The sequence below is a fragment of the Somniosus microcephalus genome, chromosome 9, assembly GCF_052327205.1.
Source record: "Somniosus microcephalus isolate GS21.2 chromosome 9, FLI_Smic_1.0, whole genome shotgun sequence".
Taxonomy (NCBI): Eukaryota; Metazoa; Chordata; class Chondrichthyes; order Squaliformes; family Somniosidae; genus Somniosus; species Somniosus microcephalus.
The window spans coordinates 52,572,732-52,598,406 of record NC_140995.1 but is presented as its reverse complement, the minus strand read 5'-3'; the positions used below and the strand labels follow the sequence as shown (position 1 = coordinate 52,598,406).

Here is a 25,675-nt window from a genome sequence, read left to right as displayed (position 1 = left end):
AATAGAATCAAAGCAATATTTCAATGTTCAAAGTACATTTAAAATATACAAAATGGAAGCTTTACTCAAACACACATCAACTTCTAAATGTCTCCCTTGGAAACTGTTGATCTTTTCTGTGCAGAAATGTAACTACCATTTGTGCCAGGGTGGACTGAGTCACAATTCTTGCCCCCCCCCCCCACCTTTGATGAAGTAAAAGTTAGAAACACCCATAAAAGATGACATAACTTGAGGCAATTGTGTCAGTGGGGAACTACGGTGTGATGGGAATATCAGGTACATGGCTATGCCCATAGAAGGGAAAGTAATTTAATATTCAGGGCTACAGAGTGTTCAGAAAGGACAGAAAAGGTTGTGGCGTAGCTATATATGTCAGGGACAAGTGGGAGGTAAATGATCCAGTGGGAGGGGGTAAGCCACAGAATTAACTACTCTGGTTAGAAATTGACACAAGGAGGACAGTGTTTTCTACAAAAGAAATAAGAACGGTGTGTGAGAACAGGAAAGTTATTTTAATGGGAGGCTTCAGTCAACCCAATATAAACTAGGAAAACTCAAGTGGTGAAGAGTCAGAGTTGCTAAACATAATGCATGGGTACTTCATGACTCAGTACATAAGGGAAGCGATAGGTGGCAGTGACCTGGTGTTCAGACAAACACACAGGAAATGGAAGCCAAAGCACCCCTGGGGGGACAGTGACTACACAATGAACGGGGACCCAATTAAACCTAAAACCATGAGTAAAGTTTGTAACTTTAAAAGGGCTGAATTCAAAGAGATGAGGGAAGAATTGGGACAAATGAATTGGTGGAGGATGTTGGTCAACATTTTCCATCAGTCTAATGGAACACATTTAAAAGAATAATGCTGGCCGTGAAGGACAAGAATGTACCTAAGATCAACAAGCTCAGACTAAACAAGCATGGCCTGAAATGGATTAACAAATAAAAACTGAAATAAAGAGGCAAATCTTTTAAATCCACAGGGAGAAAGGGGAAGGGGATAACTGGGGTGAACATAAGAAAATGCAGAAACAGATTAAAAGAGCGATCAGCGGAGCTGAGAGAGGCCTAGAAAAAAAAACATAGCGGCAGAGGCAAACTATAACAACAATAGTTAGAAACACTATCAGAGGTCTATCAGAGAAGAGGTGCGGACATTAAAATATGCAAATAGGCTTGAAATCAATGATGAACTCCAGATAGTAAATACTTTGAATTATTACTTCCTTAAACATGAACAACAAGCCTTCCCCAGAGGCATAATTGAAGACTAATGAGAATCGAATTAACTAGACAAGTTGAGAGGACTTAAAACAAATAAATTCCTAAGATTTGATAGTATTTATTTGAGAGTGTTGAGAGAGACTAACAAGGACATCTAAGAGGCACCGACAATCATTATGAGGGAGTCAATGGACACTGGAGGTACCAACAGTTTGGAAACAGGTTACTGTGGTGGATATATTCCAAAAGAGTGAAAACAAATAGACAAAGACAACTACAGTCCCATTCGTCGTGCTTCAGTTCCATGTAAACAATGGAATCAATTATCAGGAGTAAACTTGAGTTTTATCTGAACAACAACCTTGTTAACGGGCAGTCAGCACAGCTTCAGATGGGAGAAGATTCTGCCTGACCAACCTCCTTGATCTCTTTCAGGAAGTGACAATCCAAGTTCACTGTGGTAAACCCTACAATGTTGTGTGCTTAGATTTCCAAAAGGCATTTGATAAAGTTCCACTAGTTAACCTCAAAGCAGTGGGGATTCAGGGCAAAACTTGTGTATGGGTAAGAAACTGGCTGAAGGGTAGAAAACAATGGGGTAATATCAGGGTTGGGGAAATACTGAATGTGTGCTCCAGGGCTCAGTATTGAGATTACTGCTGTTTTATCAATGACTTGGATTCTAAAACTCAATGTAAAGAAAGTAAAAAAGAAAGTAAGACTTGGACTTAAATAGCACCTTTCACAACCTCAGGACGTACTAAAGCGCTTAACAGCCAATTAAATACTTTTGAAGTGTAGTTACTGTTGTAATGTAGGAAAGTGGTCAAATTTGCTGATGATACAAACTGGGAGGGGCAGTGAAATTGAAGGCGGTGGCCTCGAAAGCACAGAATGTGTTGGGCAAAATATGTAAGTTGGCAAAACAATGGCAGATGAAACGTGATGCACACAAATCCACATAGGAAGGAGGAATGGGTGACACGTACTTCATGAATGGTGTTGAAATAGCTAAGGATAAGGGGGGGGCAAAATTCCCCTCGTTTTCGCTTCCGATGGGAGGCGCTAACGGGACGCAAATGGCTTTGCGCCCCCCCCAAGGCGATAACAGCGCCTCCCACGAAATTCGGCAGGAGGTTAGCGGCGGCGCTACCAGTTTTCGCCCTGATCTTCCGCACCTGCAGATCATGACGTCATCTCCGGGTGCATCGCCCCGTTAGCGCTTCCGATGCAAAATTCCCGTTTCTCGCCTGCCTGCGCACCTCTTTTTTAGCGACAAGTTCGGCAGGCGTTTTCCAGTCGGGAGACCTGTGGAGGAGCGCTATTTAAAGGCGACCACTTCCGGTTGTTGTTTGTGTCGGCCAGGACAGCGAGCTTTTTGCTGCTCAGAAGCAAAGAGCCCTTCTGATTATTGGAAGCGTTTTTGAGATTTCAGAGTTGTGATTTGTTGGTTATTCAATTCAATTCAATTCAATTCAAATCGCTTTATTGGCATGATAAGGTACATCTTATGTTGCCAAAGCATCACAATACATTTATGGTTGAACACATAAACGCAGTTCTATTCATACAGTGTATAAACAGGTATATCCCTGAGTGTATAAATATACATTCGCCTTGTTTATATATACTCTTTTCTTAGTTTACTGGTTGTCCCTCTGTTCATGGCAAGCTGTAACATAGTGTGCCGCCAGTGTTACACAGCTTCTCTCCTCCCCCAGTAGGAATGGGAGTTTTTGGTTGTCATTCAGATTTCTGAATTCAGGGCATATTTGTGAGAATTTTTGGTAGAAATTCTCCCTGATGCCCTGATATTTTCCACAGGCTGTGAGGAAGTGCATCTCTGTCTCTACTACTCCCTGACTGCAGTGAGCGCATATCCTGTCTTCTCTTGGCAGCCTGGTCTGCCAGTGTCTGCCTTTTTCGATCGCTAGGCTATGTTCGCTAAGTCTGTACCTTGTCAAGGTTCTTCTCAGTTATTAGGCAGTTCTTCTCAGAACAATGAAAATGTCGGCAGTGTGTGTCTGTTCTCCCCGAAGCAAGTAAAGCTGCAAATGAGCATCTGGTGAATGATCGGACATACCCTTTAAGAGCTGGAAAGAAGCAGCGTGAGTGATCAAATCTGTTTGGAACTCACCTGAAATTCGGCAGCTCTCTGGTGTTAGTGCCCCTGTAGTGCCCCACTGATGACATTAGCGCTTGATTTAGCACCCCTCTCCCTTTCTGGGGTGATGTTAGGGAATTTAGGTGAGGTTCAGAATCATTAGCGCCGGGTGCTAACTTTTCCAACTTTTTGCAGTTAGCACCCCAAATGGCCCTCTAGGGGAATTTTGCCCCCAAGGAGTCTTAGTAAATTCAACACAACAGCAATCAACAAAGCCAAAATAATGTAGAACTACATAGCCAAAACAGTACAATGTGAGTCAGAGGAAGTTGTGATCAAACCATATAGTGTTCTTGTCAGACCACACTTGTGGTCAACGAGAAACAATGGGGGCATTCAAGAACTGGAGGCAGTTGAGAAAAGAGCCATGAGGCTGATCCCTCATGTCAAGGGTCTCTTATGGGGAAAAAATGGAGAAACCTGGGTTTTTCAGCCTGAAAAAGGAGTGTCTGAGAAGTGATCTTGTAAAGGTATATAAGATAGTAAGGTTATGGAAAGGTTAATCCAGAATATTACTGTAATATAAACAGTGGGAATAGAACAAGGGGATACAGGTTCAAACTAGTAAAAAGGTAACGAGGACTGATATCAAGAGCTTGTTCTTCATGCAGAGAGTGGTGGACACTTGGAATGGACTTCCGATCAAGCATTGGAAGTGACAACTCTGGGATCATTTAAGAAACAATTAGATGCAGCAATGGGGGGGGGCGAGTGTACGGCTGTTCTGGATGGATGTATTAAGATGAGCTGAATGGCCTTCCGTGTGTGTAAATATCTTGTGAAGTGCCCCACCCAACAGCTTAGTCAAAGACTGGTGAACACAGACCCACCACACTGCAAAGGGCTCCATTCTTTGATTCGGGCAGGGAGGGAGAGAAGGGCTGAGAAACCAGTGCAGCCAGAAAGGGAGGTATTGGAAAGAAGGAAGAGAACATTTCCACAAGAATAAAGCCAGATCATTACGTACCGAAGGTCCTGTCGCTCCTTTGGGTCCGGGAAACCCCGGTACACCTGGCTGCGCCTGGGAATCAGAAACAAAAATTTGTTCTGTTTTAAAATGTAAAGCACCATTTTCTAATAAAATCAGGTAATTAAAAAAATGATGTAGAGAACTACTTGGATTCTTGGGGAAAAAAAAACAGAAGGTATAACAGGGCCCAGTTTTCCTTGAGCCGGACAATTCCAGGGCAGGTCCCAAGCGGACCCAAGGTTGCAGCTCCTGTTAAGGTGAATGGAACTGCTCAGGGATGCAAATGGCTTCCCCGTAAGTGAGGACCTTGGAGTGGTCTGGATGGTAGAAGATCCAAAATGGCGGCTGTCCAGTGGGTTCACGAAATTTGATGTTTTTCTTTCGCTGGTAATGAATATTTTAAAAATTATATTGATTTTTGTGATCAAATTGGGGAGTGACTTGACAAAAAGTACTCCCCCACCCCCCTCCCCACCCCTGACCTTTCTTATTCTTTAAGTGTGAATCCCAAATTAATGGCTAGCAAAAAATCTCTCAAAGAAACATAATGAAAGAAATACTCCCACTGTAATGGCATTTCCATCGCTGAATCCCCCACTATCAACATCCTGGGGGTTACCATTGATCAGAAACTGAACTGGACCAGCCATATAAATACTGTGGCTACAAGAGCAGGCCAGAGGCTGGGAATTCTGCGGCGAGTGTCTCACCTCCTGACTCCCCAAAGCCTTTCCACCATCTACAAGGCACAAGTCAGGAGTGTGATGGAATACTCTCCACTTGCCTGGATGAGTGCAGCTCCAACAACACTCAAGAAGCTCGACACCATTCAGGATAAAGCAGCCCGCTTGATTGGCACTCCATCCACCACCTTCAACATTCACTCCCTCCACCACCGGCGCACTGTGGCTGCAGTGTGTACCATCTACAAGATGCACTGCAGCAACTCGCCAAAGCTCCTTCAACAGCACCTTCCAAACCCGCGACCTCTACCACTTAGAAGGACAAGGGCAGCAGACGCATGGGAACATCACCACCTACAAGTTCCCCTCCAAGCCACACACCATCCTGACTTGGACCTGTATCGCCGTTCCTTCACTGTCGCTGGGCCAAAATCCTGGAACTCCCTTCCTAACAGCATTGTGGGTGTACCTACATCATATGGACTGCAGCGGTTCAAGAAGATGGCTCACCACCATCTTCTCAAGGGCAATTAGGGATGGGCACTAAATGCAGGCCTAGCCAGCGATGCCCACATCCCACCAATGAATTTTTAAAAAAGTAAAAAAATTGTGTTACAAGGTGTACAAAGAAGGGTCTACCTTAGAAGCATGATATGCACAATGCTGGTGTTAAGGCCCTTTAGGGCATTTCTGTAATGCTAGATATTCAGTTATTTATCATCACTCTGCTTATTATTTGGCTCCATTCAGCACTTCTCATCAGAATATTACAAACTGTTGGATGGCTAGTTCTGAGTTTTGCCTTGTTTATATAGGCACTGAGGTGAACCAGCCAACTGATATTATTCCATCCACATAAGCATCTGTGTGTATCGTCCGCCAATACAACTTCTGCAGCATTTGCAGAGTCTTAGGCTCAATACACTCACCTCGTCTCCTTTCTCTCCGACAAGCCCAGGGATTCCACGTTCACCTTTGTTTCCCTTTGAAAACATAAAGACTCAACTCATTTACATATTGGTTTCAGAAACAGATCCCATGTCAACAGCTGTGGTGGAAATGGCACATCTATTGTGAATTTTCAACTGATATGTCAATTAGATTCACTCATCAGAGAGCTCCGTCAGGTGATATATTGGGGCCCACTAGAGGGTGCTACTGGATTCTGAAACATTGGCCCGATTTTAACTCTGGGTCAGTTTTCAGTGGGTGAGTGTTGGTGCTGGTTAAAAACTCAGCCGCTGCAGAATGTCACAGGCAGGCCTCCCACTCGATTCGCTGACCCGCTGGGAAACCAGCCCACATCCGGAACACAATTTCCAGCAGGTCAGCCAGAGGCCTGTTTAAAGTCACAATACTCCTCTTTAACCGAGGTTGCACTGCTTCCTGTCTTCTGGATTGTGTTTGATAATGCTCCTGTGAAGCGCCTTAGGCTGCTTTACTACGATAAAGGCATTATATAAATGCAAGTCAGAGATGTCGAGGAAACGAGCCCCCTAGTTCTCTGAAGCCTCCCTGGAGGTCCTGCCAGAAGAGCTCAATGTGAGGAGGGAAGTCCTCTTCTCAGAAGTGGCAGGAGGGTCCTGAAACACCAAATCCACCCGGTATGGAGAGACACTGCGCAGATTGTCAGCTCCAGGAGCCTCACCCCCAGGATCTGGATCCAGTGCAGGAAGCTCTTCCATCACCTCTCAAGAGTAGCAAAGGTGAGTGCAGCTCTTCATTTTTACATATCTCTCAACAACACCTGGCAACCGTCCTTTTCACCCTCCCCCACCACTCCCCACGATTCCCTCCCCTCCATCACATCAGTTCACCAGCCAGCACAAGGCCACACTACACCACCTCTTACTCTCAATGTAAACACACACTTACCTCTTCCTTGCTCCCTTCACAACACCCACTGGACACCATTCTCCTCTCACTTGTCGACCTTAATCACCAACTTCTCACATGCCTCCTTCCTCACATCACACACCTGCTTTCCATTCCAGACCTCCCCATCCTGATGGCCTCTTGCTTCACAGAATCACAGAAACCCCACAGTGCAGATAGAGGCCATTTCAGCCCATCAAGCCTGCACCGACACATATCCCACCCAATCCCCGTAACCCCTACACCAACACATATCCCACCCTATCCCCGTAACCCCACGTATCTAATCCCCCTAACACTAAGGGTCAATTTATCATAGCCAATCATCCTAACCCGCACATCTTTGGACTGTGGGAGGAAACCGGAGCACCCGGAGGAAACCCACGCAAACACGGGGATGCTTCTTCTCCCTCTCAGCATCCGCACAACAAGCAGAATCCCCACACATCTGCACTCTCCTTTGTACGAGACACCCATTAAATCTCAGCCCCTCTCACTCTTCAGGACAAGACAGCGTACAAAGATAGGGAGGGGACTATGACCGAGAGAGGACCACTCAACTTCATGGTGCTGTCGGAGCTGGAGCAGCAAGCGCTGGAGATCGGTGGCCCCCTATCAACTGCTCCCTGGCCTGTTCAGCTGCAATGCGTTCTGTTCGCCCTCCTTTTTGTGGTTCGACATCTCCTTCATCCAATTGTTGCTCATTCGATAATGTCTCTTCTTGTTACTGTGCCTCCTCCAACTCTAATCCTCATTGCATTGACAGGTTGTGCAGAATTCAGCAAACTACAATGATGTGGCCCACTTTGTCTGGACTATATTGTAGGGGTCCCCAGAGTGATTGAGACACCTGAATCTTTGCTCCTAAATGCCAATGTTATGCTCTATGATGTTCCTGATGATCCCATGGTCCTCATTGTACTGTACCTGGGTTGCTCAGGGTGGTGGGGTTGTGGATGGGTGCCATCAGCCAGGAGTCCCCTAACAGCCATCCTCTGATATTCCAAGATGGGTGAAAAAGTGGGGGATGGATGATTGTCGCAGAATGGAGGTGTCATGGCAGCCGACAGCGAAACTGGCTCAGACTTGCATTATCCTTCTGTGGTGATCACACACCAGTTGAACATTGATGGAGTGGAAGCCCTTCTTATTGTCAAAAGTTGTTGGCTCATCTTCTGGTGCCTTAATCGCTACATGTGCGCAGTCTATTATGCCCTCGCCATGAGGGAAGCTGGACACTGCTGCTAATCCCAGAGCGCCCTCATTCTGGCTGTTGGCATCCACCACAAAGGGAATGTACTGGTTTGCCCTGGCAAAGAGAGCATTGGTGACCTGCTTGATGCAGCTGTGCACTGCAGACTGGGAGATGCGGGCGATGTCCCCAGTAGCCTGGCAGGGACCTGTGGTGAAAACGTTAAGGGCGGTGGTGACTTTGACGGCCACTGACACAACATGGCCACTGGTCCAGTAAGTCCTGCCACAGGAGGCTGCATAGGCCAGCAACAGCCTTCCTGGTGAAGTACAGCCTCCTCCTTGTACCATTCCTCAGAAATAGCCAAGAAGGTAAGTCTTGGCCGATAGACCCTGTGGGCTGGGTAAGGCCTCTTCTACCAGCAGCCCCTCTCACCTGCTGTCTTCGAACAGGTCCAGCTGCTGCTTGTCCTGGTTCCTCAGGCTGTTGCTGCTGCTCCTCTTCCTCCAACTGTTCATCCATACAAAGGAGTGGAGCAAAGACTGTACTCATGATAAGCAGTGAGTGCTTAATGAGGGTAGGCAAGGGGGAAGTAAATCAGAAAGAGGCAAACTGGAGGCTCAGAACGGGCTTGGAGATGCACTGCTCACAATGGCACACCGATCCTAATGACCTAAATGCCTGTAGGTCCTTTTATTGCAGTTTCCAGTGATGTCAGACAGTTTAAGCCAATAGCTTCACTCAGCGGGATTGCCACTGGGTGTGACTTCTAACCCGCCCAGTTAAAATCGCATCAGGGTCCAGATTGTATTTGAATTTATTTGTGGGGGACCCACAGCGAGTTTATGGTGGCGAGTCGATTCTTGCAATTTTAACCGCTCGCCCACTCACTTCCCGTCGGGTGGTTGGGTTAATCGGCCCGTTAACAGCGGTGATGCGGCTGGCTCCATTTTGAAAGGAGCTTGCTGCCGGGTGTCAAAAATGCCTGCCTGTTTCAGGCGACAAGCCCCATTAATAAAGAAATCGGAGTCCTATGATGTAAATAGGACACCAATTGCCACTTTTGATTGGAACTGGTCGGAGCCAGAACGTACAGGCTCTGATCAGATCCACGGGTGACGGAATCGAAGAGTCTTGCCAAAGATAAGTGTTGAATTATTTTTCTGGGCCCTGGAGGAGCAGGAGTGCTCAAATTGGCGAGGCCTTTTTGTCGCTAGGATGGGCGACTGGTTAGCGCCCTCTGCTGGTCAGTCGTCAAAAGGTCAAAATCGGCCCCGCAATGTGGTAGAATTTCCCTATGACAAATAAGATTTTCTATTAATCGCTTATTGCTGCTCTTTTGCCATCCATTTTTTCACAGCCCACTTGTAATAATCTCTGTGCTCCTCCAATTCTGGCCTCTTGCACACCCCTGATTTTCATCGCTCCACCACTGGCGGCCGTGCCTTCAGCTGCCAAGGCCCTAAGCTCTGGAATTCCCTGCCTAAACATCTCCGCCTCTCCACCTCTCTCCCCTCTTAAAAGATGCTCCTTAAAACCTACCTCTTTGACCAAGCTTTTGGTCACCTGTCCCTAATATCTCCTTATGTGACTCGGTGTCAAATTTTGTTTGATAAAACGCTCCTGTAAAGCGCTCTGGGACATTTTACTATGTTAAAGGCGCTAAATAAATGCAAGTTGCTGTTGTAGTAGTTTATCTGTTCATTACTATTTTTCTGCATTGTCTTGTTTTTATGTAAGGAAGAGCTGAAAACATCACATTAAGAAGAGAATGTCATACCCACCTTTAGCCCATCTAATCCAGGAATTCCAGGCGGCCCCCTTGGTCCTGGGTTACCCTACAAGAAAGTAATTGCAGAGTTCAAAAAAAAAGGGAAGCACTGTTGGACATTATAGGATAAATTCACAGATCCCGTGCTGAAAGGGAGTGTGGTTGGGAGAATTGGTGGAATAGCCCTATCTCTGACCCACTTTCCCCTGGTGTGTGGGTCCCTCTAGGAGTGAGCGTTTGGTGAATTTACCCTTATATACCTTTAATGCACCCAAGCACAAATCCCATGAGAAGAAAGAATAATTTAACCACTTAATTACTAGCTCATCTTCAGAGTGCCTGGTTCTTGGAAAATGGCTGGACTCGCTTACCCATTTACCTGGATAGTTGCTCATGATATCTAGTCCATTACATAAGCATGAATGAAAGTATTTGCTTTTGTCTGAACCATGCATAAACTTTCCTGATAATTTTTTTTTTAGAAAAGAAGACAATACTTCACTTTCTATTTTCCTGGCTTGAGCTGGGGCTTGGAGCTACATAAGAACATAAAAATTAGGAGCAGGAGTAGGCCATATGGCCCTTCGAGCCTGCCCCACCTTTCAATAAGACCATGCCTGATCTTTGAACTCAACTCCACTTTCCCGCCCAATCCCCATATCCTTTGATTCCCCTAGAGTCCAAAAATCTATCACTCTCAGACTTGAATATACTCAACGACTGAGCATCCACAGCCCTTTGGGGTAGAGAATTCCAAAGATTCACAACCCTCCGAGGAGAAGAAATTCCTCCTCATCACAGTCTTAAATGGCCGACCCCTTATCCTGAGACTATGATCCCTAGTTCTAGACTCTCCAGCCAGGGGAAACAACCTCTCAGCATCTATCCTGTCAATCCCACTCGGAATCTTATATTTTTCAATGAGATCACCTCTCATTCTCCTAAACTCCAGAGAGTATAGGCCCAATCTACTCAATCTCTCACTATGTGCTTATTCCTCTCTCACAGCACTGAATTGCAGATCCCTCTTAGTGAATTCAAACTCTTTAAAATGTGTATTTTTGGGTGTCTTTGTGAAGTGAATGTTTCCCCTTTTCACCAGAGTAACATTCTCACAATCATTGGCAAAAGATCTAGAGGGGAGATGAGGAGACATTTCTTTACTTGGAGAGTTGTTGGGATCTGGAACATTCTACCTGAAAAGATGGTGGAAGCAGATTCAATAAATAATTTTAGAAGGGAGTTGGACAGGTACTTGAGGATGAGGAACTTACAGGGTTACGGACAAAAAATCGGGGGGCGGGGAGGAGTGGGACTAAGCACGACTGCTCTTTCAAAGAGCCAGCACAGGCACGATGGGCCGAATAGTCTCCTTCAGTGCTGTAAGTTTCTTTGATTCTATGTTATCTCTACTCATACACCAAATGGTGAAGTTTGGCTTGGATCCCTATTGAAATTAACAGTTGTTAAAAAGCTTATGCATCAGGTGGACATTTGCTATCATCTGATTTGCATCCCAGAACCTGGAAGCAGGCTGCTTGGTATATATAAGGATATATAAGGGTTGTAGGTTTGTGTTCATTTATTTACAAAGGCCAGATTTTTGTATTTTCTTAAATGATAAATGAGATTTTCTTCAAATAACAATCTTAGATTTATTGGCCCAAAATTTGCGATCGGATGCTTCCGATCTGTAAAAAAATCTACGAATGTACCTGGTACATACCTGGGAGGCATGGAGACTTGTGATCCTGGGCCTCTCCGGGTACATGTGGGCAGAGGCCCATGTATCCCAGGGGCGCATGCGGTTCACAAGCACCCCAGGGATCACATGGGCTGGTCCAACCAATAAAAGAAGGGAATCCCCATTCATACTTATGGGAGTTCTGTACGTACGTACTCTTATGCTGGTAAATGCAGGCCTTATGCCTGCTTTTACCAGGCGTAAGAATTTCACAGGCATTCAGTGGGAGTAAGTTGGGCAAATAGCGCAACTCTCCACCCGCAGAGGCCCATCTCCCGGGGATGCGGAGGATCTGTCAAGGTCGCAAGTTCCGGGTTTTCGCGCGTGCGCTTCTCATGCCTAAACCCGGAACTTGCGCAACCCCTACGGGCGCATACACAACTCGTATGCATCCATAGGGGTCGCAAAATACGGCCCATTATTTAAATTCCTCCTTACAGCAGAGAAGGTTAAGGGGAGATTTAATAGAGGTGTTCAAAATCATGAAGGGTTTTGATAGAGAGAATAGGGAGCAACTGTTTACATTGGCAGGAGGGTTGGTAACCAAAGGACACAGATTTAAGATAATTGGCAAAAGAAACAGAGGTGAGACAAGAATTTTTTTTACACAGCGAGTTGTTGTGATCTGGAATGCACTCCCTGAAAAGGTGGTGGAAGCAGATTCAATAATAACTTTCAAAAGGGAATTGTATCATTCTATGATTCCCTAAGTAAAACGTTGCACAACATGCTGCACAATATCACTGAAATTTCCAACAACTGTTCGTTAAAAGAAGGACTAGTAAAAATTTCCATAATCATGCACTGTTGTAACAGACCCATTCTCAGAGCTGTGGAGTCCTAGGAAAGTCTATACAAGCCTGGTTTTACTGTATAGCTGCAGCCGATTCATTTTAAAACCTTAACGTGAGGTTTGGTTGATTTTCAAAAATGGGCGATTGATTTAATTTTCTTTTACTTGCAGTACAAGTAAATTCTCTTTTTGTTCAGATGCCACATGCATCAACAAAGGCACCACGCATTGGCCAGCTGATTTCGAAATGTTCCTTTACCTGGCTGCCATCGCGTCCATCAGCGCCGGGTATCCCGGGCACACCGCGATCTCCTTTCATTCCGGGTAACCCTGAGTAGCCTCCGTGTCCGCCAGCCAGGCAGCTACTGCACGCGTTCTGTACACGGAACCAGGAAACAAGCTCATTAAGACAGCGTGATGATGATACAAGACAAGGTTCCTTCAGTAGCAATACCTACACTAAGAGGACTGTACATGCAGGGTAAACGGTGGCTTAGCAAGGGAATAAAACTTTTGGTGTAATCAGACATGCACAGTCCAGATAAATGGTTTGTTTCTCAGTAATCCATCACTCGTGATTCATCGATCCACTTTACGCCACATTGGTTTGTTGCGATGTGCATTATGTACACAGTATAAATGAGGCTATTCAGGGCCAGCAGTTTAATAGGGAACTTATTTATGAGTGAAAGGAACCAATTAACTCAGAAGTGGGATGAGTTCTGCATTCAATATTTTAGCATTGGATTTTAGTGCCGAATCTGCAAGGTACCAGTGCCTATGTGAAGCAATACTGGTGGCAAGTGAGGGTTGGAGAATCAGAGTTCTGCTGCTGTAACCCTATCTCTAACCTGTGCTCAGTTCACTCAGGATCTGTACCAGGAGTGGAATCTCATGATTTCAACCCTTTTCTGTTTGCTGGTTTCACTGTAAGAGTTTCATTTTTTTCCTGCTTATTTTTCTCTCTCGTTTCCCAGTGTCTTGGGCACATGTGTGTGCCAAGTGAGCAGATAGCCTCCGCTACTACTTTCTGCATTTGGCTGTTGGGGTATCGCTATCCTGACTCTCGGGCCAGCTGTTACCACTCACTTTCCCTCTGGGGAAGCCCTAGGCTTCCATTCTGTCCCTCCTCACAGTAATGTGGCTGAAATCAGAAACTCATGAGACCTCCTTGTTGCATTGGGCCATCGAAGCTTCAACTACTGGCAAAACATTTTGTTACTGTACAAATGTTGTTTCATTCTGGTCCAATTTTATCTCAATAATGTAAATATTGCAAACAAACAGAACAATGAACTGAAAATTTGCCAAATACTCAATAATTAGCACAGTAGCCTAGTGGTTATGGTAACAGACCAACAACACAGAGGTTGTGGCCGGAATTTTCTCAAGGGAGGCAGGTTGGGGCGGGAGGCCTCCAAGGCGGGTGAGAAACCCGGGAGGCATAAGGCAAGTATATCCTTCCCTAGGTAAGGAGACCAAAACTGTACACAGTACTCCAGGCATGGTCTCACCAGGGCCCTATATAATTGCAGTAAGATTTATTTACTCTTATACTCCAATCCTTTTGTAATAAAGGCTAACATACCATTTGCTTTCCTAATTGCTTGCTGTACCTGCATGGTAACTTTCTGTGATTTGTGTACAAGGACACCTAGGTCCCTCTGAATACCAACATTTCCCAATCCCTCACCATTTAAAAATATTCTGCTTTTCTATTTTTCCTACCAAAGTGGATAACTTCACATTTCTCCACATTATATTCCATTTGCCACATTCTTGCCCACTCACTTAGCCTGTCTAGATCCCTTTCCAGCCTCTTTGCATTCTCCTTACAGCTTACTTTCCCACCTAGCTTTGTATGATCAGTAAACTTGGATACATTACACTCGGTCCCCTCATCTAATTCATTGATATAGATTGTAAAGAGCTGCGGCTCAAGCACTGATCCTTGTGGTACCCCACTAGTTCCAGCCTGCCAACCCGAAAATGACTCGTTTATTCCTACTCTCTGTTTTCTGCCCATTAACCAAACCTCAATCCGTGCTAATATATTGCCCCAATCCCATAAGCCTTAATTTTATGTAATAACCTCTTGTGTGGCACTTTATCGAATGCTTTTTGAAAATCCAAATACACTACATCCCCTGGTTCCCCTTATCTATCCTGCTGGTTACAACCTCAAAAAAATCTAACAGATTTGTCAAACACAATTTCCCTTTCATAAAGCCGTGTTGTCTCCACCCAATTATATTATGATTTTTTAACTGCCCTGTTACCATGTCCCTAATAATTAGATTCTAGCATTTTCCCTATTACTGATGTCAGGCTAACTGGTCTATAGTTCCCTGTTTTCTCTCTCCCTCCTTAAATAGCAGAGTTACATTTGCTATTTTCTAATCTGCAGGGACTGTTCTAGAATCTAGGGAATTCTGGAAGATTAAAACCAATTCATCCACTATCGCTGTAGCCACCTCTTTGAAAACCCTAGGAAGTAGGCCATCGGGTCCAGGGGATTTGTCAGCTTTTAGTCCCATTAATTTCTCCAGTACTATTTCTTTACTAATACTAATTTCTTTAAGTTCCTCATTCTTGTGTCGTCTTCCATGAAGACAGATGCAAAGTATTTGTTTAATGTCTCTGCCATTTCCTTATTCCCCATTATAATTTCTCCTCTCTCTGCCTGTAAGGGACCCACATTTACTTTCACTACTCTCTTCCTTTTTACATACCTATAAAAGCTTTTACAATCTGCTTTTATGTCTCTTACTAGTTTACTCTCATTCTATTTTCTTTCACTTTCTTGGCCATCCTTTGCTGAATTCTAAAATCCTCCCAATCCTCAGGCTTACTACTCTCTTTGGCAACAATACAAACCCCTTCCTTCAATCTAGTACTATCTTTAACTTCTCTTATTAGCTATGGTTGGGCCATTTTTCCCCATGTATATTTGTTGCAAATTATGTATTAATTCTTTAAATGCTAGCCATTGCTTGTCTACCATTATACCTTTTAATGTAGTTTCCCAATCTACCATAGCCAACTCGCCCCTCATACCTATGTAGTTTGCTTTGTTCAGATTTAAGACCCTAGTTTCGGACTTAACTAAATCACTCTCAAGCTCAATATAAAACCTGTCATATTATGATCACACTTCCCCAGAGGTTCCCTTACTATAGGTTATTAATTGACCCTGTCTCATTGCACAATAGCCTGTTCCCTAGTTGGTTCTTTGGCATACTTGTTGTATCCGTGTGTTAATGGAGACACGGAATGCAGGAGTTGGTTTAACAGGTGTTTACTGAACAAAGTCTGGAGGTGAACTAAAAGATACAAGACGCTATACAGGCTTATATACCCGAGTGGTCACTACCGGTATTACAGTACACAGGGGCTCTTAAAGGTACATACACTACAATTCCTCCCCTTTTTGGATAATTAGTACATAATATTTTAAGTAATCATTAATTAACATGTTTACAAGAACAATAATCTACACATTTGCTGCAGTTAATCAATTATAAGTCAGTCTCTCTGGAGGCTTCCTGACTCGGTCCGGATAACGCCTCGGTGGTGTTGTAGTTTTCGGTGGTGTAGTAGGTTCTTTTGGCAAGGTCGATTCGGCTTGAATGCCAGTGTCGGGTTCATCTGGTTCCAGTATCACCGGATCGGAGGTAGATACTATGGGTATCTCTGCTTCATCATTAGGTGTATAGAGTTGTGGTGTAGGTTGTCCCTTTTCAGACGACTCTATGATCTGGTCAGCATGGCGCCTTATTATGCTTTCACCAATGTCCACGGTATACATCAGCAGTCCTAGTCGTGTGCAAATAGTTCCAGGCTGCCATTTCTCGGTACGGTAGTCCCGGGCCAAAACTTGTTGACCTATCTGGAAGGTTCTAGTTGGCCTTTCATTTATGCCTTGAAATTGCCGGTTCTCTACGTCCCTTCTGATGTTTGGCTTGATCAAATCCAGCCGGCATCTTAGTCTTCTATTGAAAAACATCATGGCGGGAGTTTGGTTTGTAACCACATGTTCTGCATTCCTGTATGCAAACAAGAAGTTATCTACCTTATGTTGTAGATTTATGTCTTCATTACCCATGGCCTTTATGGCCTTCTTGAAGGTCTGGACAAACCTTTCAGCTAATCCATTGGTGGCGGGATGGTATGGGGCGGACGTGTAGTGCTTAACCCCATTGTTTTTTAAGAACTTCCTGAATTCTTCGGACACAAATTGCGGTCCATTATCAGAACAGATCTGTTCAGGCAGCCCATTCCTGGCAAATATGGTCCTTAATACTGTGATGGTTTTTTCCGTGGTGGTGGAGGACATCTTTATTACCTCCGGCCAATTGGAGTGTGCATCAACCGCGATTAAGAACATTCAGTCCATAAATGGACCAGCAAAGTCGATATGTACCCTTTGCCATGGAAATGAGGGCCACTCCCATGGATGTAGAGGGGTTTGTGGTGGGGCATTTTGGACCTTCTGGCATCCTAGACAGCTCTTGGTCATTTCTTCGATGTCTCCATCGATACCTGGCCACCACACAAACGCTCTTGCTAGGTTCTTCATTTTCACTCCACCTAGATGCCCCTCGTGAAGCTCCTTTAGCACTTTATCCTGGAGCTTGGGTGGAATCACCACTCTGGATCCGCACATCAAGGTTCCTCGGCACACTGACAGCTGTTCTCTTCTTTGCGAGAATGCTGGCAACAGTGGTTCGCCATGTGCTGGCCATCCCTTCACCGTTAAATCGTAGACTCGTGAGAGAGTCGGGTCATTTCTCGTTTCCTTTTCAATGGTAGAATTTGTTACTGGTAGACATTCTACTATGGTTGAGTAGAACATCTCCACTGGTCCACTGTAGGTGCCTCTTCTACCGTTGGCAACGGTAGGCGCGATAAACTGTCAGCATTCCCATGCTGTTTTGGTCCTTTGTATTCTATGTCATATTGGTGTGCCCCTAGGAAAAGGGACCACCTCTGTAGCCTTTGCGCTGTTATAATGGGAACGCCCTTTTTAGGGTTGAATATGGAGACGAGGGGTTGATGGTCAGTCAACAAGGTAAATTTTTGTCCGTGTAGGTAATGGTTGAATTTCTTCACTCCCCACACCAGGCTGAGTGCTTCCCTGTCGATCTGGGCATAGTTACGCTCAGCTGAGTTCAATGAGCGTGACGCAAAAGCTATCGGCCGCTCCGAGCCATCAGGGAATCTATGCGATAATACCGCTCCTACGCCGTAAGGGGATGCATCGCACGCCAGTCTGATTGGCAGTGATGGGTTGTAATGAGCCAACACTTCCTTGGACGTGATCAAGCCTTTGCATTTATGGAAGGCACGTTTACAGTCTTCACTCCATTTCCAAATTACTCCCGTTTGTAGCAGTGCGTTAAGAGGGTGCAGAACAGTTGACAAGTTCGGTAAAAATTTTTGATAGTAATTTATCAATCCCAGGAACGACCTTAATTGTGAGACATTTTCAGGTGCTGGGGCTTTTATGACCGCTTCAATTTTTTCAGGTGACTTATGCAACCCTTCTTCGTTAATTATATGGCCACAATATGATATTTGTTTCTGGAAAAATTCGCACTTGGGGCGATTTGCTCATAGGCCCCGTTCTCTCAGCCTAGTGAGCACCTGCTCCAAATTGCCAAGGTGCTCGTTGTCGTTTTCTCCTGTTACAAGGATGTCGTCTAGGTAGCATTGAGTCCCCGGAATCCCTTGCAGGACTTGCTCCATAGCTCTTTGCCAGATAGCTGGAGCTGATGCTACTCCGAAAACCAGTCGATTGTACTGGTACAGGCCTTTGTGTGTGTTTATCGTGAGACACTTTTTAGAGGCCTCCTCCACCTCCATCTGTAGATATGCCTGTGCCAAGTCAATTTTGGTGAAACGTTTCCCTCCAGATAGTGAGGCGAAAATATCTTCTATCCTTGGAAGAGGATACTGTATCGTGTGAAGGACCGGGTTTACAGTCACCTTGAAGTCCCCACAGATGCGAATTTTTCTCTGTTCTTCAGGTTTATCATTATTCAACGTTTTCTTCATGACCGGGACGATGGGTGTTGCCCACTCGCTCCAATCTACCTTGGATAACACGCCTGCTTTTTCCAAATTCTCCAGCTCTGCCTCGACTGCTGGACGAATTGCGTATGGCACCGGCCTTGCCTTAAAAAACTTGGGAATTGCCGCATCTTCCACTTTTATTGAGGCGGTGACGCCTTTCAAGGTTCCTAGTTCCTGTTGAAACACTTCTTTGGCGTTAGCCAAGATGTCTTTTAATCGTTCAGGTATGACGTCATCATCATTTTTTTTCTTGCTGGTCACCGTCAGTGCCTGAATGGAGTGCCAGTCTAAACGTATCTTCCTGATCCATTCACGTCCCAACAACGGTGGACCACCATCTTGCAGAACGTATAAATACAACTTCTGTATTTCCTTGCCGTTGTATACAACAGGCACCTTTATTTTCCCTCTGGGGTATACTTTCTGCCCCGTATATGTCTTCAAGATAATGGATGTGTCTTTCAAAGGTATATGCGGAAATAGCCGCTCGTAATCCCGTCGACTTATGACGGTCAGAGCTGATCCTGTATCTAGCTCCATTTTAACTGGGGACCCCGCTATCGTGAGGGTAACCCAAATGGTCTGGTAATCTTCTTTGGCAATTACATTATGTAATTTGAGACAGCTTAGTCTCTTGTTTCCGGAGTCGCTATCGCTCTTCTGGTCTTCGGAGCTACTGTCCGTCATCATTTGTACCTTTCTGTACTTTTCCCTATTGATTTTTTTTCTGTCAGTGGATTTTTTGTTTCCAGATCGGCATACACGTGCAATGTGTCCCATCTTTCCGCATTGCCTGCATGCTTTGTCCTTGAACCAGCAGTCCCTCTGGCCATGGGTGGATCTGTCGCAGCGATAACATCTCTCGAAATCCCGTGTCATTTCATGGGTGCCGAAGTCCTGTGGCTTTTGCTGTATCTCTGCAGCTCCTCTTGCTGCTGCTTCGTATGATACAGCCACACTGAAAGCCTTGTCCAGTGTCAAATCTTTCTCAGAAAGTAGCCTTTTCTGTGTTCCTTCACTTAGGAGACTGCAGACAAATTTGTTTCGTAGAGAATCTGCCAGTCCTGCCCCGAATTGGCAGTGCTTTGACAGCTTTCTTAATTCAGTGAGGTAATCAGCGTTACTTTCATTCTTGTGCTGATTCCTCCTGAAGAATTTGAATCGTTCCGCTATCAGCAGCGGTGTTGGGTTTAAGTGCTCCTGTAGGGTATCAACAATCTCCTTAAAATTCTTGTCCATCGGTTTGGCTGGAGTGATTAAGTTTCGTAACAGCCCGTATGTCCTTGCGCCCATCAGATTTAGAAGTACCGATGCCTTTTTATCATCCTCTACTTCATTCGCTGTGCAATATACCTCCACTCTTTCCACATATGTGGTCCAATCCTCTATATCACTATCGAAAGCAATAATATTGCCAGTCTTAGGCATCCTGAAAATCAAAAATGGCGCCTCCCGCGCTTTCCTTTCTTCCCTGCCGAGAAAAAATGGCGCCTCCCGCGCTTTCCCACCGCTGCCGCTGCTGACAACGCTGTTCTCCGCGGTTTTTATTTACACAGATATTTTTAATAGTTGGAGACTCGTTCCCGCCGGACTTTCTGGGACTTTTCCCTCCCTCTGCTTGGTCCGAATGCCGACCTGCTTTGCAGTGCCGGCCGTCTCCCGAGTGCTCCACCCTCCGTCTCTGTTTGCCTCCGCCTTCCGACTCGCTGCTCGGCCCCGCTGCAGAGCCACCCGATCGAGCCCCAGCCCGCCGCCCAGGAAGGATTAGTGCAGTACCTGCCACCAGCCCGGCTAGCTGGTGAAACCACAGTTTTTATTTTTGATTTTGTTTTTTTTTCTTCGACCTTTGTCTGAGGAATCGATCTCCTTGAGGTGCTGTCGAATTACAGGTACGTCCATTTCCAATTCGTCCAATGCACACGTGGGTTCGAATCCCATCCTCGTCGCCACTGTTGTATCCGTGTGTTAATGGAGACACGGAATGCAGGAGTTGCTTTAACAGGTGTTTACTGAACAAAGTCTGGAGGTGAACTAAAAGATACAAGACGCTATACAGGCTTATATACCCGAGTGGTCACTACCGGTATTACAGTACACAGGGGCTCTTAAAGGTACATACACTACAATACTGATTTAGAAAACTATTGAATGCATTCCATAAACTTGTCCTCCACACTATTATTGCAAATTTGGTTTGCCCAGTCTATATGAAAATTAAAGTCCCCCATGATTACTTTATTACCCTTGTTACATGCACCTCTAATTTCCTGATTTATACTGTGCCTGACACTACAACTACTGTTAGCGGGCCTATAAACCACTCCCACCAGTGTTTTCTGCCCCTTGTTGTTTCTTAGCTCCACCCTAAGTGATTCTACATCTTGATTTTCAGAGCTAAGATCCTTTCTCTCTACTGTCTTTATCCCATCTTTTATTATCAGGGCTACCCCTCCTCCTTTTCCATTTTGCCTATCTCTTCTAAAAGTCAAGTATCCTGGAATATTTAGATCCCAACCTTGGTCACTCTGCAACCACATCTCCTTAATGGCTATTAGATCAAACCCATTTATTTCTATCTTTGCTATTAATTCATCTATTTTATTGCGAATGCTTCGTGCATTCAGATATAATGACTTTAGCTTTAACTTTTTTCTATTTATCCCTGAGGTCACCTTAGTCACTAATGTCCTATTACCTTTGTTAAGCGCTCTTTCCTTTCCTGACCCACTCTGCTTATTTTTACCCAAATCACTACTCTGCTTGACAGCCTTGACATTTCTCTTACTGCTTTTGAATTTACCCTTTTCTGAATCCTCCCATCGCCACCGCCCCCCTCCTGCCGCCTCCCCCTCACCCCCGTCGTTCATTCGTTTAAAGCCCTACCTACCGCCCTAGTTATTCGATTCGCCAGGACACTAATCCCAACCCGGTTTAACTGGACCCGGCAATGCGATGGTTGAGGGCGGTTTATTCATTGTTCATTCAGCAAAGCAGGGAAATTTCTCAACAAACTCATGAAAAATAGTTGAAATACCAGCTGTGGCATTGCACAGCTTCGACAAGACCGACCTATTCATGTGTTTCTAATCCTGTATCAAATAATAGCAGACATTTAAAGAATCCCTCTCTCTGTCTTTGCTTTATCTTGCTGTCCTTCAGCTACTTTGATCACAGTAGCCGTATTGTACGCTTACCTTTAACAAGGCGCCGATGTCTCCCATGAGAGGCAGTGCGGACTAAAATGAAACAGAACCACATGGAACAGTGAGAAAAACCATCAGAAGGACAGATTCTCCAGCGACATGACGATTATCCGAACTTATCTGAATTTGGTTAACTGAACTGGCTGGAAATCCCAGCATGCACTGTGTATAGAATGATTTGATAGGACAGTACTGTACTGCGTATCTGTGCACTAATAGTGAGGTAAATTTACAACTTTGTGCTCCCCACGCAGAGCTTTGTGTAACTGGAGCACATCGAGAATTTTGGCAAGCAGGTCAACAGCCCACGAGCTTCCATTGGCCTACTGATCTCCAGGCCTGAATTCCTCTTTTGCACACCTGTTGTAGGAGGATCGACACCAGGAGTGGTACACTGTAAGATTTACCCCATTGTGTAATAAAGTGTGATATTGAAATTCATTCCAAAAGAACTTGCATTTTTTAGTGCTTTTCATACCCTCAACATGTCCCAAAGCGCTTCACAGCCACTGAAGTACATTGAAAGTGTAGTCACTGTTGTAATGTCGGCAACTGCAGGAGCCAATATGCCACAAACAGCAATGAGATAATTGACCAAATAATCTTTTTAGTTGTGTTGCTTGAGGAATAAATGTTGACCAGGACACTAAGGGGTAAAAATTGGGTAGCGCCCCCTAATTTTAGTGCCCCGAAAAAGCTAGCACCCCCGCGGCCGATTTTCCCAGGTAGCGCCCCGAGAGGGAGGAGGGGCGCTACTGGCAGCGCGTCCTGGCGCCCAGCTTGGCCACCAGGGATCGGGAGTGCCGGCAAACGAGCCTGGCACTCGAGAGGAATTTCACAGGAGGCGGTAGCGGTGCTGCGCCCAAGCGTTAGTTGATTTGCGCCCCATTAGCGCCTTTTTAGGGCGTTAACGGGAGGCGCAAATCAACCTAATTTAGCCCCCCAAGAGAATTCCCCTGCTCTTCAAATACTGAATGGGATCTTTTACACCCACCTGAGGGGGCAGGCAGGGCAGCAGTCCATCAGTGCTGTACTAAAGTGCCAGCCTAGACTGTGTGATCAAGTGTCTGGAGTAGGGCTTGAATCCCTAAGAGTGCTACTTCTGAGCCAAGGCACACACCTATTAATTTACCTGAACAACCGTGTTTCCCAAAATATTTGGGTAAATGGTGTCCCGTGCTATTTTTAAAATTTTAATTGTTGGACTGTCTTTTAATCTTTCCTTTAGGTTCCCTATGCCACAGAGTTACTGTAGGAGATTGGGAGAGTCCTGTGGAAATCCAGGGCTAGGATGTGCATGCACAGGGGATAATTTTCCAAGTGCGTGCTCGGAGCAAGGAACCTCTCCCGCTGCCAATGCAAACTGGAAAATCCAGTGGGTTGGCAATTTTCCAGGGTGCACTGTTGATGAGGCTCCTGGAAGATTACCACCACTATGTCTGCAAGTGACAGAATAAGCCTCTGATTTAAAGGGGCTGATGGGGGGTGGGGGGGTGAGGTGGTGTGGGCAGGAGGGAGGTCTCAGATTGGCACCTGTTCTGCAGAATGTCAGACTGGTAGACTCTTTGTTCACTCTCTGACCCAGGGATAAAGGAGATCTGCCCATATGTATTTACAAGGGCACGTAGTGCCCTGCTCCTGAATGCTGCTTGAATTTTATTATCGGGGGACAACCAAAGAAACTATCAGCTCTCTGCTAATATTAAACACAATTAAAAACATTACAAATTGAAGTTTAACTTCCTATATAGACCAATTTTTCAAGTAGGCTTCCCACTGGACTGCAGTTATACTGCAGCTAGCGTGAAACCCCAATGGTGTGGGATTACCTCCGGTTACCATAATGCACTCGGCAGTCAAGCCGTTCATTTGATTTCCTGAGTTATATTTCTGATGTTGTGCCAGTGTGCACAAAGAATGGTGAGAATGTGGAACTCGCTATCACAGGGAGTGGTTGAAGCGAATAGTATAGATGCATTTAAGGGGAGGATAGACAAGCTTATAAGGGAAAAGGGAATAGAGGGTTATGCTGATAGATTTAGATGAGGAAAGACTGGAGGAGGCTCGTGTGGAGCATATACATCGGCATGGACTGGTTGGGCCAAATGGCCTGTTTCTGTGCCGTATATCCTATGTAATCCTATGTAGTGTGCATTAAAAACTGCTTTACAGTGCTATAAAACCATAACACCATGGGACATTCATAGTCAACCTTGTAATTTATGATTTGTGGTGATGATTGTTTTGTACAGCAGATTATATTTTGTGGTGTTGAGCAGTTCATCCACTGGATGTTGTGGATATCCAACATCCTGTTGGGTGCTAGTTTCCACCAAAAGCCTTACTTACATATAATTTGCATACAATGCACCCAACTCTCTACACCAAAGGAAGCCTTACGTTAAATGACATTGTCACTGCTCCACTACAAATGTGCCAAAATAAGTGCAAAGTATTAAATCAGCTAGTGTAATTTAAGCTCCTCTGGCAATAGTTCATATGGCAGCCGAGTGATTATGGTGCTGTAGATAGCATATCTGTCTGCATTACTACAGTGACTACATTTCCAAAGTACTTCCTGGGCTGTTAAGTGTTTTGGGATGTCCCGAAGGCATGTAAAGCACTATATAAATCACTTTATAATTCAATGGTTATGTCCTCAAATCCCAACAAAGCAAACTCACAAAATCTGGTGCTTTCTGGTCTGGTACCATAACGTGACCATGAAAGCTACCAGATTGTTTTGAAAGCCCAGCTGATTTACTAATGTCCTTCAAGAAAAGAAACCTGTGGAGTTGCTCTGATTTGGGCTACAATTGACTCCAGCCTACACTATGTGGTTGACTCTTAATGCCCTCAGGGCAACTAGGGATGGCCAGCGTCCATTGGGAGTTCATATAGGAAATGGGGGCATGAATTTTCCAAACACTTAAATTAATGGTTATAAAATCATGCAGGGCGCATCTCCCAAAAATGTCCAATCTGCCCTCCTGGTGGTCAAGGCTCCCCATTGAGAACATGAAGTAAATAAATTACTCCTATAGCCTGAGTGAGTAAAACTGAGATCAATGGTTTCTATTCCAAATATCCAATGCCGCTTTTATATTATATAATGTCTGTTGTGAAATGAATCTGGAATAGGATAAACAAATAATTTATCTCATAAATTCCCATCACCATTGTGATACTGGTAGAAAGTCTAACTCTCTCAGTGTTGCTACACATTAAGGGTAGATCCAGATTCTCACTGGTTCTGTGCTACTTCAGTATAATATTGGGATGGTCACGTGTTCTTAATAGTGGGATCGTAAACACCAGGATCTAAGTGAACCTCCATCTCTGATATTTGGTATGGGTATTGAACCAATCTGTTCAATCAGCCTGGAACAATGCAGTGCATTTTGTATACTCTTCAGCACTGATTTTCCTGGACTCTTGACCTTAGTGTTGAATCTTACTTGACAGGAGGGGAGATCGGAGTAATGTTTGTGGAGATCAGCATGCCTGATCCCCAGCACGCCTGATCCCCAGCACTCCTGGCCAGTAAGGTTAATGCTGGGAAATCAGGAGTGCCACACATCCGGTACACTGACCTCCACACCTGATTGCTTGATTGGCGTTCCCACAGAGGCGGAAACTTGGAAAATTTACCGGCTTATGTTCCAGAACTAATTAAGGAAGGAGCGCTCCCATAATACACAGGGGTAAGTTCCACTTGAATTATTGGCCAGACTTCACAGCACCATATACATCAAACAATTGCACGTGTTCAGATGAGTTCAAGACACAGCTTGCAAAACGATTTCTGGCTGCCAGATCTTCCCCCATGGCTTGGAAAGAAAGCCTGTGCAGGCAGACGACCAGGAAACTATGTAGCTGGCCTGGGTTCACCACTCAGACTGGCCTCTTCCTTCAGTGGTAATGTTGGGAATGTGGATGCTTCCAGAAGAGTCTCTGGCTGCCTCTGGAGGCAGC

The 25,675-nt window shown here is 45.0% G+C and overlaps 1 protein-coding gene across 1 annotated transcript in view; it reads right to left on the bottom strand.

The window, feature by feature from the left end:
• LOC147112378 (uncharacterized) overlaps positions 1 to 25,675 on the bottom strand; it is a 244,816-nt gene that overhangs the window by 84,971 nt on the left and 134,170 nt on the right. The window contains exons 22-26 of the mRNA XM_085998167.1: positions 21,692 to 21,733; positions 12,682 to 12,798; positions 9,899 to 9,952; positions 5,977 to 6,030; positions 4,362 to 4,415 (exon numbers count right to left, since the gene is read on the bottom strand). Of these exons, the coding sequence (XP_085854293.1) occupies positions 4,362 to 4,415; positions 5,977 to 6,030; positions 9,899 to 9,952; positions 12,682 to 12,798; positions 21,692 to 21,733 (321 nt within the window). The remainder of the gene's footprint in view (positions 1 to 4,361; positions 4,416 to 5,976; positions 6,031 to 9,898; positions 9,953 to 12,681; positions 12,799 to 21,691; positions 21,734 to 25,675) is intronic.